General features: G+C 46.3%; 1 protein-coding gene and 2 long non-coding RNA genes across 4 annotated transcripts in view; 1 reads left to right on the top strand and 2 right to left on the bottom strand.

Moving 5' to 3' along the window:
* Positions 1–5478, bottom strand: part of LOC129046294 (uncharacterized) — an 80350-nt gene extending 74872 nt beyond the window's left edge. The window contains exons 1-2 of the long non-coding RNA XR_008507318.2: positions 4857–5478; positions 3725–3828 (exon numbers count right to left, since the gene is read on the bottom strand). This is a non-coding gene — a long non-coding RNA (uncharacterized LOC129046294). The remainder of the gene's footprint in view (positions 1–3724; positions 3829–4856) is intronic.
* A 193-nt stretch (positions 5479–5671) lies between these two features.
* The window catches only part of GNAO1 (G protein subunit alpha o1), a 171523-nt gene continuing 161094 nt past the window's right edge, over positions 5672–16100 (top strand). The window contains exons 1-2 of one of the 2 annotated variants that reach the window (XM_045891101.3): positions 5672–6544; positions 6769–6811. In XM_045891101.3, the coding sequence (XP_045747057.1) occupies positions 6427–6544; positions 6769–6811 (161 nt within the window). In that variant the 5' untranslated portion in view covers positions 5672–6426. The remainder of the gene's footprint in view (positions 6545–6768; positions 6812–16100) is intronic. The other variant, XM_045891100.3, reaches the window with a different exon arrangement.
* The window catches only part of LOC123855454 (uncharacterized), a 36291-nt gene continuing 30457 nt past the window's right edge, over positions 10267–16100 (bottom strand). The window contains exons 3-4 of the long non-coding RNA XR_008507317.2: positions 14416–14516; positions 10267–12106 (exon numbers count right to left, since the gene is read on the bottom strand). This is a non-coding gene — a long non-coding RNA (uncharacterized LOC123855454). The remainder of the gene's footprint in view (positions 12107–14415; positions 14517–16100) is intronic.

The raw sequence follows: 16100 nt of genomic DNA, 5'->3' as shown, positions 1-16100 counted from the left end.
GTTCTCAAGAGTGACCACATAATGGATTTCAATAACTTAAGAGCTCAATTCAATTACCTACAAGCCTTAATCTGCTCCTTCATGCAAGTCCCTTCATTTAAAAATACACAAAACTTTTGTTTCTTCCCATGGCATCTTTTATTTCTAACAATTATAAATAAAGGAACTACTTTTTTTTTCATGAACTCAACAAAATAACAAACAAGACACAAAATTTAGCTAAGAATTTTCTGATGGGACTTCAAAAACATTTGGCATATGCTCTCTTCTCACCAGTTCCCAAATGCCAATAAATCTCCCATTTGTTTATTTAAAGTCAATACCATTTCAGTTTTCAGAACCTGACTTGAAAAAAAAAGCCACTGTCTTTTTGAACTTACTCAATCTTAAAAATCTTCCCAAATCATCAAGTCACAAAATTTCTATTAGAAAAATCAAGAAGTCTCAGAGCTGGGGAGAACTTTGATAAATGACCTGATTTAACCCTTGCCTATAGATAGGTGAATGTAGTTTACAAGTATTAAGACTGATGACCTGTGGACAGTGGGCCACACTTGACCTTTTGGGACATACACAAAGTGATAGGACAACTCCCTTGCCTCAAAGGAGTTAATGTGTTTCCAGTGATGTGTTTCCCAAAGTGCATCAGTATCACTTAGGGGAGAAGGTATGATTGTAAAAATGAACATTTCCAGGCCCCATCTCAGACTTACTGATTCAGAAAGTTTAGGGATGGGACCCAGGAATCCACATTTTTTAAAGCATCCCAGGTAATTCTTAACACCACTTAACATTTGAGAACCCTTGCTCCAGTAGGTCTGAGAGAGGTGCTCAAAATAATATCAGAGACATGTTGAATATGGACTAAATGGGGGGGGGGGGCTGTCTTCTAGGGACATAAACAGAAATTTGAGGGAAAAAAAGCATCTTCCTTGATTAATCCCAGATATCTATCAGAAAACACTAAGTCATCTCTTAGCCTGACCCAGACATTTTTCTAAATTATACTGACCACTAAGTTAGATTGTGAGCTATCAATTTCATAATAGAAACCCTTAGTGGGGAAACTTAAAATCTCTAGTGATCCATGATTCTCCCTAAAATGCCTAATTCACTTGACATTTAGTATGGATTCATTTAGTTCATGAACCACACGTTTTAGCCTATTTTCTTCCCATGACAGTGGTGTTCTAAGGAACAGCAATTTTTATATTTTCCTTTGACAAAAAATATAAAAAACTAGTAAACATAAAGTTGAATTCAGAAACATGTGAGATATTTGAACTTTAAAAAAGTAAGCTCCTAGCAGAATTAATTGCCACATACAGATTCTGTATAATGTATAAGATCTAATACTTTGTGTACAGAAAAATCACCTGGGGGGCAGCTATCAATGCAGATTGCAGAGGAGTCTGACTCCATAGAAGTAAGATGGGTAACTGAATTTTAAGTAGCACCCCAGCTAATTCTGATGTGAATGGTTTTGAAAAAACAGTCCTTGGGTTTCAAGAATCCAAGCTTATACCTACCTCAACTTTCCTTTGAATCTAAATCAATATATTAAACACACAGGTTATCAATATATGCGTATTTATTTATTTATTTTTTAACTTTTAGTTTTTTATTTTGTTTCAGACAGCTGGACGAGGCATCTACATTCTAGCACATCTTAACAATCACTAAACAAATGAAAGACGGCTTACTTATATATAAAAATGCAAGGGGAAAAGGTCATGACTGTCTAACAGGGAATTTGAATCCCCAAATAAATTATCTTACAAAAATATCAAACTTGCTTTTCCACATTTCTACTCTTAAAAATGAAGGAGAAAAATTCACATTAAAAAAAAAATTTGTAGGGGCGCCTGGGTGGCTCAGTCGTTAAGCATCTGCCTTCGGCTCAGGTCATGATCCCAGGGTCCTGGGATCGAGCCCCACATCAGGCTCCCTGCTCGGCGGGAGGCCTGCTTCTCCCTCTCCCACTCCCTCTGCTTGTGTTCCCTCTCTCGCTGTGTCTCTCTGTCAAATAAATAAAATCTTTAAAAAAAAAAAAAATTTTGTAGGCTGGTATAGCAAGTTAAGCATTTTTACATACTAAGTAAGTCCTTCAAATAAATATCTTAAACAAATTTAAGTTTTTAAAAAAATAGGTAAAGGATTTTTTTACTCATACCCTATGAGTAGTAACATACACATCGCTGAGGCTGGCTATGCATGTGTGCATATTACATATATGTGAACAGGTACTGCTGTACATATTACTTTCATGAGTAGTTTTACCCTGTAAAAATTCTCTAGTCTATCATGAATCAAACTGCACAGAAAAAGAAAAGAAAATACTCTGCCTAGTGTAGACATTTGCTCAGTAATTTTTAACAATGCAAATATTACCACGTTTTGGGGACTTTAAAGATTAATGAACACGAGATAAAATTCAATACTGCTTACAAATACCTGAATATGGAGAGCAATATATGCGTATTTAATTAAAGTAATCACAAATGGGAAGAAATAGGGAAATTCAGCTCATCTAATCAGAGCCCACATTCTGTAAGTCAGAACAGGGGAATCTTGCGTGTGTCATAAATTACTGTCCTCCAGCATTAGGAGCCACATATAGCAAAAAGGCAACTTCATGTAGGCTTTTGCTGTTGCCTCTTTTAGAGAGTGTATAGAACATTCTAATTACCTACTTTTAAAACTCAAAATATGCTGAACAGTGGGCAGATATGGCAGGGGGATAGTTGACTGAGGGTTGGGTAACGCGCATGATTCTCTGGCCAAAAGCAATAATCAGAGACACATAATTCTGGTGATCATGCAAAACAAAAGCAAATGGAATCTGTCCTTGATCACTCCTGATGTTAGGATTGTAATTTACCCATTCCCACAGGAATTAATTGTGGAAAAATTAAACACTTGAGGTATTATCTAATTACTAATAACGCACAGAGAACTGGGATGTTTTCATCTTCCTTTGAGGGGGCAGATATGTGTGGGTTCTGGGGCTATGAGCTTTCTCAGAGTCTAAAAAGTATGCTTTATATATTTATATAACATATTATTGCCCAAATAGTCCACGAACCTATAAAAGGAGCTCCGGTTTATTACTTATTGATGGCCTAACCTTGAACAAGTTATTTGCCCCTTCAGAGGCTCAGTTTTCTCAACTGTAAAATGGATACCCAGGCTGATCTGGAATCATAGCCCTGGCTCTTTCCACTCTGCCATGACATTCCCCACAGCGCAGTGCCCAACTGAGGTTTACATGGGAGGATCCTAAGAGATTAAGTTTTACAAAAGTGCTCCATGAGCTGTAAAGCACTATACAGATGAAGTGGATTATTATTAGTTGTTTTATAAAGCCCAGTTATAAAGATGCAAAGTGACCCAGAAAAGGAAAACAGGGTAGACAAACCTGAAATACAACATCTATACTGCCTAGAACTTCACCTGGTGCAAGGTAGATAGCTGCTTAGTAAGTACAGAGTAAATAGAACACACACACCAAAAAACAAAAACAAAAACAAAACCAGGTCTGTGCCTCACCACACTAGATGTGATACCAAGAAGGAATAAATGTAACTAAAAGCAAGGATAGTTTGATTTAACCATACAAGCCACAATTCCCCAACAGCCTAACATCTTAAAAACGACTTGATGTGGAAGAGTATTAAGATGTAAGACTGACCCATCATCTTTAAAGAAATGGTTATATTCTTACCTCTTTGGTCTTTCAGATGCAGCCTTGTAGGGATAGCAGAATCTGGGAGAAGTTGCTGAGTTTTTTCCCTGTATCAGATGGATCAGCATAATCATCCTAGCAACCTGTAGAGGAAATAATAGATTCTATAGAATGTTGGGTACCTAAGCTCTGTTTTGGATTTGGAAGGCTGATTTTTAGTGACATACTGATTTTAAGCAAACCAGATTTATCCCTTAAGCTCCCCTCCCCAGAGATACACCAAAGGAGGCTGGGGTCGGGGGAGGTGGCGATTATAAAACAAATTCTTTAGGAGCCCTTTGTCAGTTTCCTAGAGTACATAAAATGTGATTCAAATTTAAATATTCAAATTGCATTACACACAACTTTTGACATAGCTATTTATAGAAAAAGACAACACATTAAAAAATTCGAGGGAAAAAATGTTTTCTTCTGGGTGGGCCTTAACTGCGTTCCCCCCGCCCCAACCCCCATAGCAAATATATTTTTATGCTGGGTAACATTTCCAAAACAGGGATGCTTTTTTCTATTGTTGAAATGAAACACAAGTTTGCTTTCAGAGCCACAGAAGTGCCCAACTGTTAGAAAAAAAAAACGTTTTCTGCTGGCCTCTTGCCTGTCCTATCCCCATGCAACCTTTCTTATTGGCCCCTTTCTCTAGGAGGGCCCCTGGGGCTGTCTGCTGGAACTGACTGTAAAACCATTTTGTGCAGTGAGAACTAGTTTCTTCAAAATCTCAGAGACCGACCACCCAGAACATGCCTGATCTTTGGCAAATGTGTACGTGTTTCCTCGGTATTTGATTAGCTGTATGCTAAATAACTGACCCGGGTTTCTGGGTCTTCATTTGAAAAAGAGATGGGGGCGGGGGAAGTGTTTTTAAAAAATTGACGAAAGGGAGAAAATCCCTTCTCACCAAAAATCTATTTAAAATTCATTTTACGTATTTGTGTTTTGGGTAAGGGGCCGGACAAGGGAATTAAATGCAAAGATTTCAACCAAGCTAAACCGTTCAAAATGAGCAAAAGCGTTTAAACTGTGTTGAACGTAAGCATGTGCTAGAAGCTCATGAAAACCTGTCCCTCCCAACCAGAAAGCTTCCCAGGGTGGGACTTGTCTCCTGCGCTGATACCTATGGCCGGGAATCTCGGAGCAGGGTCCGCGACGGCACAGGGAAGCAGAGGCTCCTTGAGACCAGGCCCTGGCTTTGTCTCATCCTGCTGTGTTCCTCTCCTCACAGCTTCCTCCCTCACATACTAGGTGCTCAATTAATGTTTGTGGGTCGCAGGAAGCGGACAATCCGCATCTGCCCCCACGCCCCAAGCAAATTCTCGGGAACGCGAGTTTACTCAGACCCACTGTCTCCTCGCGTTCGCTGAGGTCACTTGGTCCCGGCTGCCACGGCCCCGGCAGCTGGAGAGTAACCAAGAAGCCGAGCTGCTGGAGCCAAGATGGAGCGGAAGCGGGAGTGCGAACGAAGCGGCGCGGAGCTAGGGGGCCCACCTGACCGCCGCGCGGGCGGCCGAGTCCCGCGCTCCCATTGACCAGGAGGTCCGCGCTGCCAGCGCGCCAGGCGGGGGCGGGGGCGGAGAGGGACGCCCCGGCGCGCGCCCGGCTCCAGGCTCCGCCCCCGTCAAGCCCGCACGCGCCCACCTCGGGGAGCCGCAGGCTAGGGGGCCCTGGGGGAGGGGAGGCCGCGCCGCGCGCGCGCGCGCGCGCCGCCGCCAGCTGACGCGAGCCCCAGCGCGCGCACCTCCCCCGTCCCCCGCCCCTCCCCGTCCCGGGGGCCCGGCGCGCGGCCCTGCTGACGTCAGCGGGCGGCTGGCCGTGCGGGGTGCGCAGAGCCGCTGGCGCACTCGCGCGCTGCGCTCGCCCCCTCCCCCGCCCGGCCTGTGGCGCGCGCGCTCGCTGGCTCTCCCTTCATTTTTTTCTCCCCTCCCTCCCAGCCTCTCTCTCTCCCTGTCTCTCTCTCTCTCCCTCTCTCTCTCTCTCTCTCCCCCTCGAGCTCCCGGCTGCCCGCGGCTCCCTCGCGCTCTCCCCTCTCCGGTAGGCTCCACCAAGCGGTGCGAGCTTTGGGAGACAGCGACACCGCCTCCCGCTAGAGACCTGCCCCCCGGCCCGGCCCGGCCCCCTGCCCAGCCCTGCCCTGCGCGCAGGGGTCGGCGAAGGCGCCGCGGACGCACCGACCGCTGAGGACCCGCGATGCACATGCACTAGCAGCACCCCCTCACTCACTCCCTCCACACCCCGCGCCGCCGCCGCCTCCTCCTCCTCCGGCAGCAGCGGCAGAAGGACCCACCCTGCCCCCCACCCCACCCTCCGCCGGCTCCGGCTGCGGCTCCTGCCTCAACTATTATTTTATTTATTTTGGGTCGTGCACAAGCCTCAGTGCCTGCAGCCCGCGCCTCCTCGGACCGCGGGCGCCTCCTCCCTCGGCCCCGGAGCCCCAGACCCCGGCCACCTTCGCCTCGACACCCCTAGAGCCCGCCAGCTGCCGCGAGTCTCCGCTGCTGGAATCTTGTTAGCGGCCGTCTTTTTGGGGGGTTCTGGTTTCCCGACATTTTTGTTTTCAGCCAAGGGAAGGATATCGTGGTTTTTTCCCCTTTGAGCCCAGGCTCTGCTCTCCGGGGGGGTGGGGGGCGCGCCGAGCCGGGGAGCCGTGCCAGCCGAGTCGTGCGGGCTGTGGCAGGGAAGGGGCCACCATGGGATGTACTCTGAGCGCAGAGGAGAGAGCCGCCCTCGAGCGGAGCAAGGCGATTGAGAAAAACCTCAAAGAGGATGGCATCAGCGCCGCCAAAGACGTGAAATTACTCCTGCTGGGTAAGGACTGGGGCTGCTACCCCCATCTCCCGACCCCGGCGACTCCGCACCCACCTCCGCCCGCTCTCCCACCCTACTCGTGCCTGGGGAGACCTGGTCCCCGATTTGGCACCACTGTGTGCCTAGGATCATTCACCCTCTCGCCTGCTTTACCCCCATGCCCCCCCCCACCCCGTTCCCCTAAGCTGACACTCACCAGTTTTTCCCCCTGTCTGTCCCAACAGGGGCTGGAGAATCAGGAAAAAGCACCATTGTGAAGCAGATGAAGTAAGTCCCTGTGGCGTTGGGATTTGTACTTTTATTAATAATTTTTTGTCATTTGTATTATCTTGCTCATTCCACATTGCTCTCCAGGCCTGGTTTCTGATTCGCACACACACATGCACACACACACACACACCTGGATTTGACTCCCCTCCCCCACGCCCTACGTTGGTTCTGGGTCCTCCACCCCAACTCCCTGGTGGGTGTTTTTGTTGTTGTTGTTGTTGTTTTGCGGGGGCGGGGAGGGAAGTGAAGCGCCTGTAGTTGTATGAATGACAGTGTCCGCCATATTGATCAGAACATCACACTATTGGCATGATTATGATCATTACTCTTGCTCCTTGGGTGTATCACTACCTCCATTTCTGTCTCTGTGTCTCGTTTCATTCTGTATTTCTCTCTCCTCCTCCCCCGCCCCCCCCCCCCCCATTCCACATCCTTAATCCCACTTGCCAGTGCTCTTCTCCTGGGGCAGTGATTTTGAACTTGGCTAAAACATGGAGGGGACTCAGCCCTAGACTGGGGTGGAGGATCAAGTGTCTGCTGTTCAGGGTTTGGTGCTGAATTGGAGGTTGTGGTTTCTGCTCCCACCCCCACCCCCGTCCCCCAGAAAAGGACTAGGGTTAGGGGAAGGGGTATGTGGTAGGGGAGGGGGTGGGTTTCCAAGCAGGTGTGACTGGCACAGCTGTATCCAAGGCAGAGGTGGAAGGGGGACGCTGGTTGAGGCTGAATGCCCGTCCCTTGCTTCCCCCCGCTCCGCCTGCCCCCCCTCCCCCCAGCGTTTGCTCTCCTGACAGGGGCAGTTTTCCTGCACTCTGTGGCCTTTATCAGTGTATTTATTTACACTCTGCATAGGCCATCTTCCTTGTAATCTACCCACAATGCGGATTTCAGGCCCCACTTGCCACCGCCCCCTTCTGCCTTAGATATCATTTTCCCCTCCTAATTAACTGGGGGTGGATTTGAGTGATGGTTGAAAATTAAAACAAAATGGGATATTCCTTCCCTTCCACACTTTCTCAGTAAGGAGCCTCGCCTCTCCTTCCCACTCTCACGGCTTGCTTCTTGCCCCATCCACTTGGCAATTCCTGGTGAGCCCACAGGCGGCTTTGCTTGGGAGGGGGTGACCTGCGGGGAAGGGGTGTGCACCCTCAGGGCCTCCTGGCCCTGCTGCTTCCGTTGGCCTGTCGGTTCGGGACAGAGGAGTTCGTTAAGACCGTTTAGCGAGGATTCCACGTCGCTTTGCTGTGACACCTTCGTGCACACACAGCTCCTAATTAGGGGTTGCTGTGCAGTAAACAAAAATGATTATTTTTCAACTTGACAGAATAGCTGAAGTAATTGCATCCCGTAGGAAAACAATGGAAAATAAAAACCCCTTTCGCGGAAAGGTGGGTGGGAGACGAAGCATGCTTGCGGTTTCAGACCCAAGATGCAAAAAATTTTGCATGTGTAACAGGCATGACAAGCGGGTTCTAGGCGGCGCCATGATGGTAGGGAGTAGCGACTCGGAGACAATTTCCCCACGTCTGCTTGACATATTCTTATTTTCGTTCGAGAGCTCCCTTGGGCTTTCTTTGCAGAGGTCCCCTTGGCTCTCCGTACCCCTCTGAGCTACGGGTAATTTGGCCTGGGGCTTCTCTGGAGCTTGTGCAGCCCAAATGGATGGGGAGGCGGGGCCTGGGGAATTGCTCTTTGCAACAAGGTGCATGTTGCATCTGCCTGGAGCCCTTGCAGGTCGGTAAATGCAAGCAGCGCCATCCCTCTCTCCCAGAGGGGGATGTTTTAAAACTTCAGAAGTCTGTAATCTGCAGTGGCGGCCTCAAAGCCAGGTGGAAGCCCCAGCCACCGGGGCTGGGTGAGGTTTCAGGCGTTGCGAGTGGTGGACAGCGCCCAGCTGAGGCCGGAAAAGTCGATGGGGCTCAGCTCGGTGGCGCTCGGCTCGGCTCGGCTCGGTGCGGACTGGGCGCGGGGCTCGGAGGGACTCGGCAGTGTTCGGAACGGAGTCGGGGCCCCGGAGGAGAGAATCGAGCCGCTTCGGAGGGGGCCGAAGGCATTCGGAAAGGCTCGGGGAAGTAGGTGGAAAGAGTCTGCAAATTAAGTTTGCATCCACCAAGGCAACTCCTTACCTGCTTTTCCGCGAACATGCCCCATAAATTAGGTTGATTTAATAAGAAGTTTAAAAATATATACTGAATCCCCCAAAGGTTACGTCGCCTTTTTTATTCAAAGAGAGCTGAGTTCTCCGAGGAAATAGGTGTGCCATTTTAGAATGAAAATTCCTAATTATATACTGGGGCAGGAAATCTTAAATGAAGGTTATATGTAGACTTTTCCCGGGAAAGTCTTATGTGTCTCATATTTAGTTACACTGAGGAGGGGGAAAAAGTCAAGCCTTTGATGTTTGAGATGGTTAAATCAGGTATCAGAGCATTTCTTCTCTTTTCCGTGTACCCTCCCCCCCCCTCCACTTTTCTTACTCCCACAGGACACATTTTTGGAGAAAAATGTCAGGCAAAACTGAGATTTTGTAGGTAAAAGTATTGATATTTTTTTAAAAAATACACCAGCTCTTTAGGAAATAGGCTAGGTTTGTTCAAAACGTCAGTGAAAAAGATTTCTGGCCGTGTACATTTTGCACAAGGGACCCTGGCATCTTGTCCTCCTGCAGCATTCATGAATGGCAGCTTTTCCTGTGAGCCCTCCAGCTTGGCTTGAAATAAATCAGATCAGGGCCTTGTGCCAAGCTGGATGCAGGACTTGTTTTATTAACCACAAAATGTGGGATTGGTGTCACTGTATCCTAGTGACAAATTCTTTTGAGTCCTCCCTTGCAGAGATGATTTTCCCAATCGCCACTTGACTGAAAGTCACTTGAGTCAGGAGACCTGTACTGTGGGTGGGGCGGGGCCCAAAAATCTGGGTGGCATTTAAGAAAGCAGTTTTGGACTTGCCTGTGTAGTGTGATTGGTGACCAACCTATCAGGCCATGTGTATGAATTAATTTGGATGCTGCTTTATTTCACCTGGATAGAAGAAATTAGAGAGTCCTCCTTGAGTGATTGCCCTGTGAGAATTTGATGATTTCCTAATGGGGAATGGAGTTTAATTGCTCCTGTTGGATTGAAAGAATATTGATATTCAGATACCACCAGACCCTTTTAAATCAGCATTTCCAGAAGAGCAAAGAGCATTCCGTTGAGCCCGTATGCTCATCCGTGTGTTGTGGCGTGCTGATTGGAAGGAATAAGGTTCCATATATGCCATAGTAAGTGAAGTTATATGATAAAGGACTGACTAGTAGATGCTGCTCAGAAAAAAGTATTAACACTGACATCAGGCTAGGAATGTTGCAGGGAGACTGACCTTTGAAGTTCTTTTGCTTGATACGTGTTATAGTGGGAAACCTCCATCCATTTAAGAGATGCCACAAATTAGACCGTCATTTAAAAGCCTGATTCTTAATACTTTATTAAAAGTTTCATTTGAACATAGCTTGCTGGGGTGTTTTTTTTTCTTTGCATATGTGATCGTGAGTTAGCCTTTGGGAGCTCTGTGTCAGACAATCCAAAACATAATTTCAGTACTGAGAAATAAACAATGATCATTGAAGCAGCACAAATAAAATTTTACACACACCATGAGTAATCAGGGACCTTTTTTAATATGTGGTATTTAAATAATTCTGCTCATTAGGAGGCCGTGACTTCACCTGTGATATGGCCGCATCATTTTTGCAATCTGTGGGAGTCTTTATTCAGACTAATCAAAATTTTAAAAGGTGTTAATTTTACTTAATTAGCAAAACCCTTACAAAGAGCTCTCTTGAAGAATTATATTTTATGAAGTATGGAAGCAACAGAATATCATTTTAAGGTACTTCCCATTTTGAGCTGTGACAACTGTTAGGGCTACCGACCTGGTGAAAATGTAAAAGGAACTTGTGGAGTTGCTGTACGTACCACGGTTCGCCCTCATTTGAAGTGTTGAGTTTTCTGTGATGTCACGTTCAGGCTATCTGTCTCTGAAGCAGTAAGTGGATTTTTAGGAAGATAGAGAGTTGGAAGGTGGCATTGAGGCGTGGCCTGCAAGCTGCTGGCTTTATATATAAATGGACGCAGTAAAATGGAGCACTTTGGGTGTGAGCTCATTCCCAAGGTACCTGCTCAGTTCCACTGTAAAACAAATTCCAGGATTTGCCTGGTGAAGACATCCTTTCTCACACAAATATCCCAGCCCTTACAACAGGTTATGATTCTGAGGACAGACCCCATCCTGTTGGGGCAGGGAGTCTTAAGACGTCACCTGCTGCCAAAAGCTGGGGGTGTCCTCCCACCAGCTGACCCTGCCTTTGTACCTAGGGTGTCTCCTGTTTGGCTTAGGTTCATGGCAAGCCTGTGTTCATTCAGCACGCTGCTGTGCAGCACCTACTAAGTGGAAGGGAATGGCCACTTGCAGCCATCACTCTAGAGTGCAGCCGTCTTAAAGGGCGTTTCCTGCACATCCCAGAAGGGTCCCATGTGGAGGCAGCACTCTGGAGAACTACTCTTCTAGATTTGTGGACTTGTTATTTCTGCAATCTTCTCTTTGGCTGCTTTGCCCTTCCCCCTTCCTCCTGTCTCCATGTTTATTCAAATGGATGCACCTTTCTCTCTGGAGACCGCGTGAGCACAAACAGAACGTCAGATCAAGTAGCAGATGAGTTCTCCTTTGCTGATGGATGGTGCTCTCTCCCTGCTTACTGTTCACTGACCTGTAAATACCAGCAGACCTTCCTGCCAGAAGAGTAGCAAACAGTCCACCTGATCTCCTCAGGAAATCAGCTGTGGAGCTCTTGAACCCCAGTTACCTGTTGGATTCTGAAGTAGAACCTGTCTGCTTGTTGAAAGGGTTGTTCCTGATTAGATTAAATGGATGAGGCTTCATTCAGGATCGACAGGGCTCTAACAGAATCCGGAGTTTCCGTTCTCTCAGTATGGGACTAGATTAGATTCGCGGTGCTCAGAGTCAGTACTGTCTTGTTTCTCTAGCACTTGCCACTCCCCAGATTATAGTGTGCTCCCCAGCGTGCCACACCTGCTAAAGATAGGGCAGGTCACTCATGTTTTTCAGCAGCTCACAGTACCCTCTCTCTGTTCACACTGAAGATTTAATATGAGCAGAATACTGTCCTGTTTTTCTGACATGTGGTCAGTCCATCTGGATGCAGGGACTTGGTTCCCTGTCTCCCAGGGCGTCTTCAGGCTCTCATTTCTTACGAAGCTAGACAGACCGTTCTCACAAGAGCCACACCGTGATCTGAAAGACAATAGACACGCTGGGAAAGGGATGATTTCAAAATGGGAAAATATTTTAGAAAGGGTTACCCCAAGGCTTGACACTGGCGAAGAACAACTTTCGGTGTTGGCAAAAGAAAACTCTGTGTGTGTGCGTGTTTGTGTGTATACACATCCTACGTGAATTTAAGAACAGCAGGTACCATGAGTAGGGCACTTTACCTTATGGATTGCATCACCGTAAACAGCTTAACGGTGCTCACATGATCTCCATTCTAAGAATTTGTTTAAATTTGTATCACATTCTTATTTTGTCCTGTGCTTCCTGCTCATACACAATACTGGTTAGAAAAGAAACCATCCAACAAATCCAGCATTAGCATAGAGGGGAAGGAGAGGAAGGAGCTGCGGCCTGTTACCCTTTCAGGCAAATAGCTAATTTCTTTTTTAGAGAAGCCGTTTAGCATGCGTCTCTAAAATTGAGAGTGATTAAGAGCATGGACTCTGTAACCAGGCTACCTGGCTTCAAATCTTAGCTCTGCCACTAACTAGGTGTGTGACCTTAAACAAGTTGCCTCACTTTTTGTACCTCAGTTTCTTTGCCTGTAAAATGGGGCTGATAATAAAAATACCTAATAGGGTTGTTGAGAGCAGTAAATAATGTAGTATATGAAATGCCCTTATAACCGTGTTCTAGAAATCATTATACAAATGTCAACTGTAGTTTTTATTCCTTTGACTGATTAGTGGGTGTTCCCTTCCCATATGGAGTTCTCTTCTGAAGTACGTGGGCCTTACCTTCCTTGAGAGCCAGAAGGGGAGTGCTGTGGTTCATGCTCATGGCTTCTTTCCCTTGCCTGCTCTGCAGCGCCAGTTATATAACACACTGTGTTGTCATAACTGATGTGACATTTTTGATGGTGCAGCTGCTTCAGCCCATGAGGCTGGAGTGATATTGCAAAGAGTGGGAAACAGCACTGGACCAGGAGTCAAGACAAGTGGCTCTCCCCCTGCCTCTGGGGGTTCTGTTTACCCCAGCTCCTTCCCTGTTCTAAGTGGTCCACGAAATTGGGAACTGCCTTCATTTTCAGGGTCTTGACATCTTTGATGCGAGGTTCTAACTGTAAAAGCATCAATTACAGTTCCATCCTGCAGGGGTAGGGGGTAAGAAGGCCAAGAGAATTGCAGAATAGCAACCTCAACCACAAAGCTTTGTCAGCCAAGAAAGGCATAGTCCTGAGAGGCATTTTGAGGAAACCACCTCCAACCAAACTTTTCTTGCAGATGTGGTTCTCAAACCAAAGAGGAGGATCTGAAAGTATCCTGTTAGTAAAAAACAGGATGTTTCTGGGAGAAGAGCCCCAGTGACATGTTGGAGGGAGAGGCGGTTTGTCTGTGGCTTCCAGGATTCTTAGAAATGGAGACAGCCTGGCTCCACCGGGGATGGCTACAGATGAAGGAACTTGCCTGGGGTCAGGTGCCTCAGATCCCAGGGGTTGGGAGATTTGCAGACCAGTAAAAGGGGAGGATCAGGAGAACTGTGTTTTAATTTTGACTCATTCTCTAAACTGACTTTGGGCAGGTCATTTAGCCCCTCTGAGCCTCGGTTTGTTCATCTCTTAATTAGAACGTGGGCTTTCACCACAGAATTTCTCAGGCCTCTTTCAGGTTTCTAGCTCTAAGATCCAGTAAATGCAAAGAGAAACCTAGAAGCCTGAAATGCAGGGGGGAATAGTGGGAGTATTTACCGCCCACAGCTTTTATCTGCTGAGCCATCTTTAGTTCTAATTTTCTTTACAGAGAAGAGGAAAAACATTGTGCTTTTCATAGCACAAAAAAATTTAAGTAAAATAAAATCCTCCAAGGCTAATAGTCAGTGCCCTGAATTTGTCCCCCTACTCACTTAATTTCTCAACCAAGGAGGAGGAAAGAAAAAAGGGGAATAGCATGTAAGGATAGTACTCCATGGCCAAGAACTTACCCTAGATTCTCTATGTCATAGCCAACCGATAGGTTTTCTGTGGAAAATTGTTACTTTATAGGGACGGCTCCCCCATGCCATAAAATCAAATCTGGGTCACCTGCCTCCAGGGTCTCAGAGCACTAATGCTTATTACATATTGTCAGTTAATTGTGTGTGTAATGTATCTGTCTCCTTTGCTAGTCTTGGTGCCCCTTCCTTACCAGGGCTCCCTAAAGCAGGGATGGTGACTTATTTTTGCTCATAATATAGCACTGAGCCCAATGTGTGGCACACAGGAGGTACTTCATAAATGCTTGATAAATGAAGAAAAGAGGAAGAAATGAGGTTCACAAGGACCTCAAACTCACTTGTACATAAGCCGGAATAATAATTTGGAAGTCTTTGAGGATCGTAGCGTTCGTCATATTCAGTGTAATCCATTATCCTCATTTGTTTTTTTCATATCAACCTATGAGGAAAAATAGCCATCAGCTCCATCTTACAGATGAGGAAGAGAAGCTCAGAGAAGATGGGTGGCTTGCTCAAAGCCACACAGCTTCGTCAGTGACAGTGATGTATTCAGACCATAATTTGTTTACTTCCAAAGCCTGTGTCCTTTCCATTCTAACCCTACGGGGTTCTTACTAGACCACCACCAGTGTGGGCAGAGGAGAGCTGGCAGACTGGGACCCAGTACCCATCAGCAGATGGGATGGCATTAGCTTTGGTTGAGCACAGTGTGAGAGAATAGCAAGTGCTAGATTGGTGCTGGGTTCCTTTTGGAGGTGGAGGTGGTGGCCATCGTCATGTTTGACATTGATTCTGACACCAGAATGTTCCCTAACCATCATCTGGACAGCTCCTGAAATCATTTTCTGTTGCTGCCTCAGAAGTGTGGGCCGTTTGTGGGTGGCAACAGAGAGAAGCTGCCACTGAATACTTTGGCTTTGGTGGAAGCAGGTGGTTCAGAGGAGACTTGGGAAAGACAGAATAGTAGTGTATACATCCATTCAACTATCCATCCATCCATCTATCCATCAATCAATCCATCTTTGCATCCATAAGCATTTACTGAGCATCTACTGTATGCTGGACATATACATGGTGTCATGGAAGTAGAGAGGAAGGTCTAGGTCCCTGCCCTTCAGGAACTTAGACTGAAGGGAGTGACATGTAAAGGACGCTTATACTTCAGAGCAGGAAGCCCATGAGGCTGTGGGAGGATGGAGGGTACCATCTCTAGGCAGGAAGTTCAGGGAGAAAGTGACCCATGGGCTGAGTCTTAAAAACAAGTGGTAGCTAGCCAGGTGGAAAAAAGGAATGCCAGGCAGAGGGACCAACATGCAAAAAAGCTCTAAGATATGTCAGCACATGGAGCAGGCTAGGAGTGTAAAATAACTTGGTTTGATTAGAGCACAGTCTGTAAGAGGACTGTCCAGAGATGAAGGAGGAAAAAGGAGACCGAGGTAGATCATGAAAGGTCTGTCTACAGTGCTAAGAACTTTATATTTTATTCTGAATACAGTAAGATGCCACCAAGAGGGCTTTTTTTTACTGAGGTGTGATTGACAATATTATATTACTTTCAGGATTTCAATGTAATGGTTTGATAATTTGCGTAAATTGCAAGATGATCACCACAATAAGCCCAGTTAACGTCCATCACCACACATAGTTACAGATTTTTTTCTTATGATGACAACTTTCAAGAACCATACGGTTCTAAGGAAATGGGTGGCAGGATCATTTTTTTGCACTTGAGAAAGATCACCTTTGTGGGCTAGAGAGAGCCATGCCCAGAGGTTAAAAGACCAGGTGGAAAGTTATTTTTGTGATCCAGGTGGGAAAAGATTAAGAAGTAACTTAAAGCAGTGGAGTGGGAAAAGGAAACTAACTAAGAGATATTTGGGCAATAGAATAATTGAACTTATTTGATAATCAATTGGAAGGGCGTTGGGGAGGAACTTCATTTTATATATTTATTTATTTATAAGATTTTATTTACTTATTTGACAGAGAGCAAGGGAGCACAAGTGGTGGGGAGGGGCAGGGG

The sequence above is a fragment of the Mirounga angustirostris genome, unplaced genomic scaffold (assembly GCF_029215605.1).
Source record: "Mirounga angustirostris isolate CCGP_5_RB_7025 unplaced genomic scaffold, mMirAng1.0.hap1 SCAF_16, whole genome shotgun sequence".
In the NCBI taxonomy this organism is placed as follows: domain Eukaryota; kingdom Metazoa; phylum Chordata; class Mammalia; order Carnivora; family Phocidae; genus Mirounga; species Mirounga angustirostris.
The sequence above is the reverse complement of the archived record's forward strand: the minus strand, read 5'-3'. Positions and strand labels throughout refer to the sequence as shown.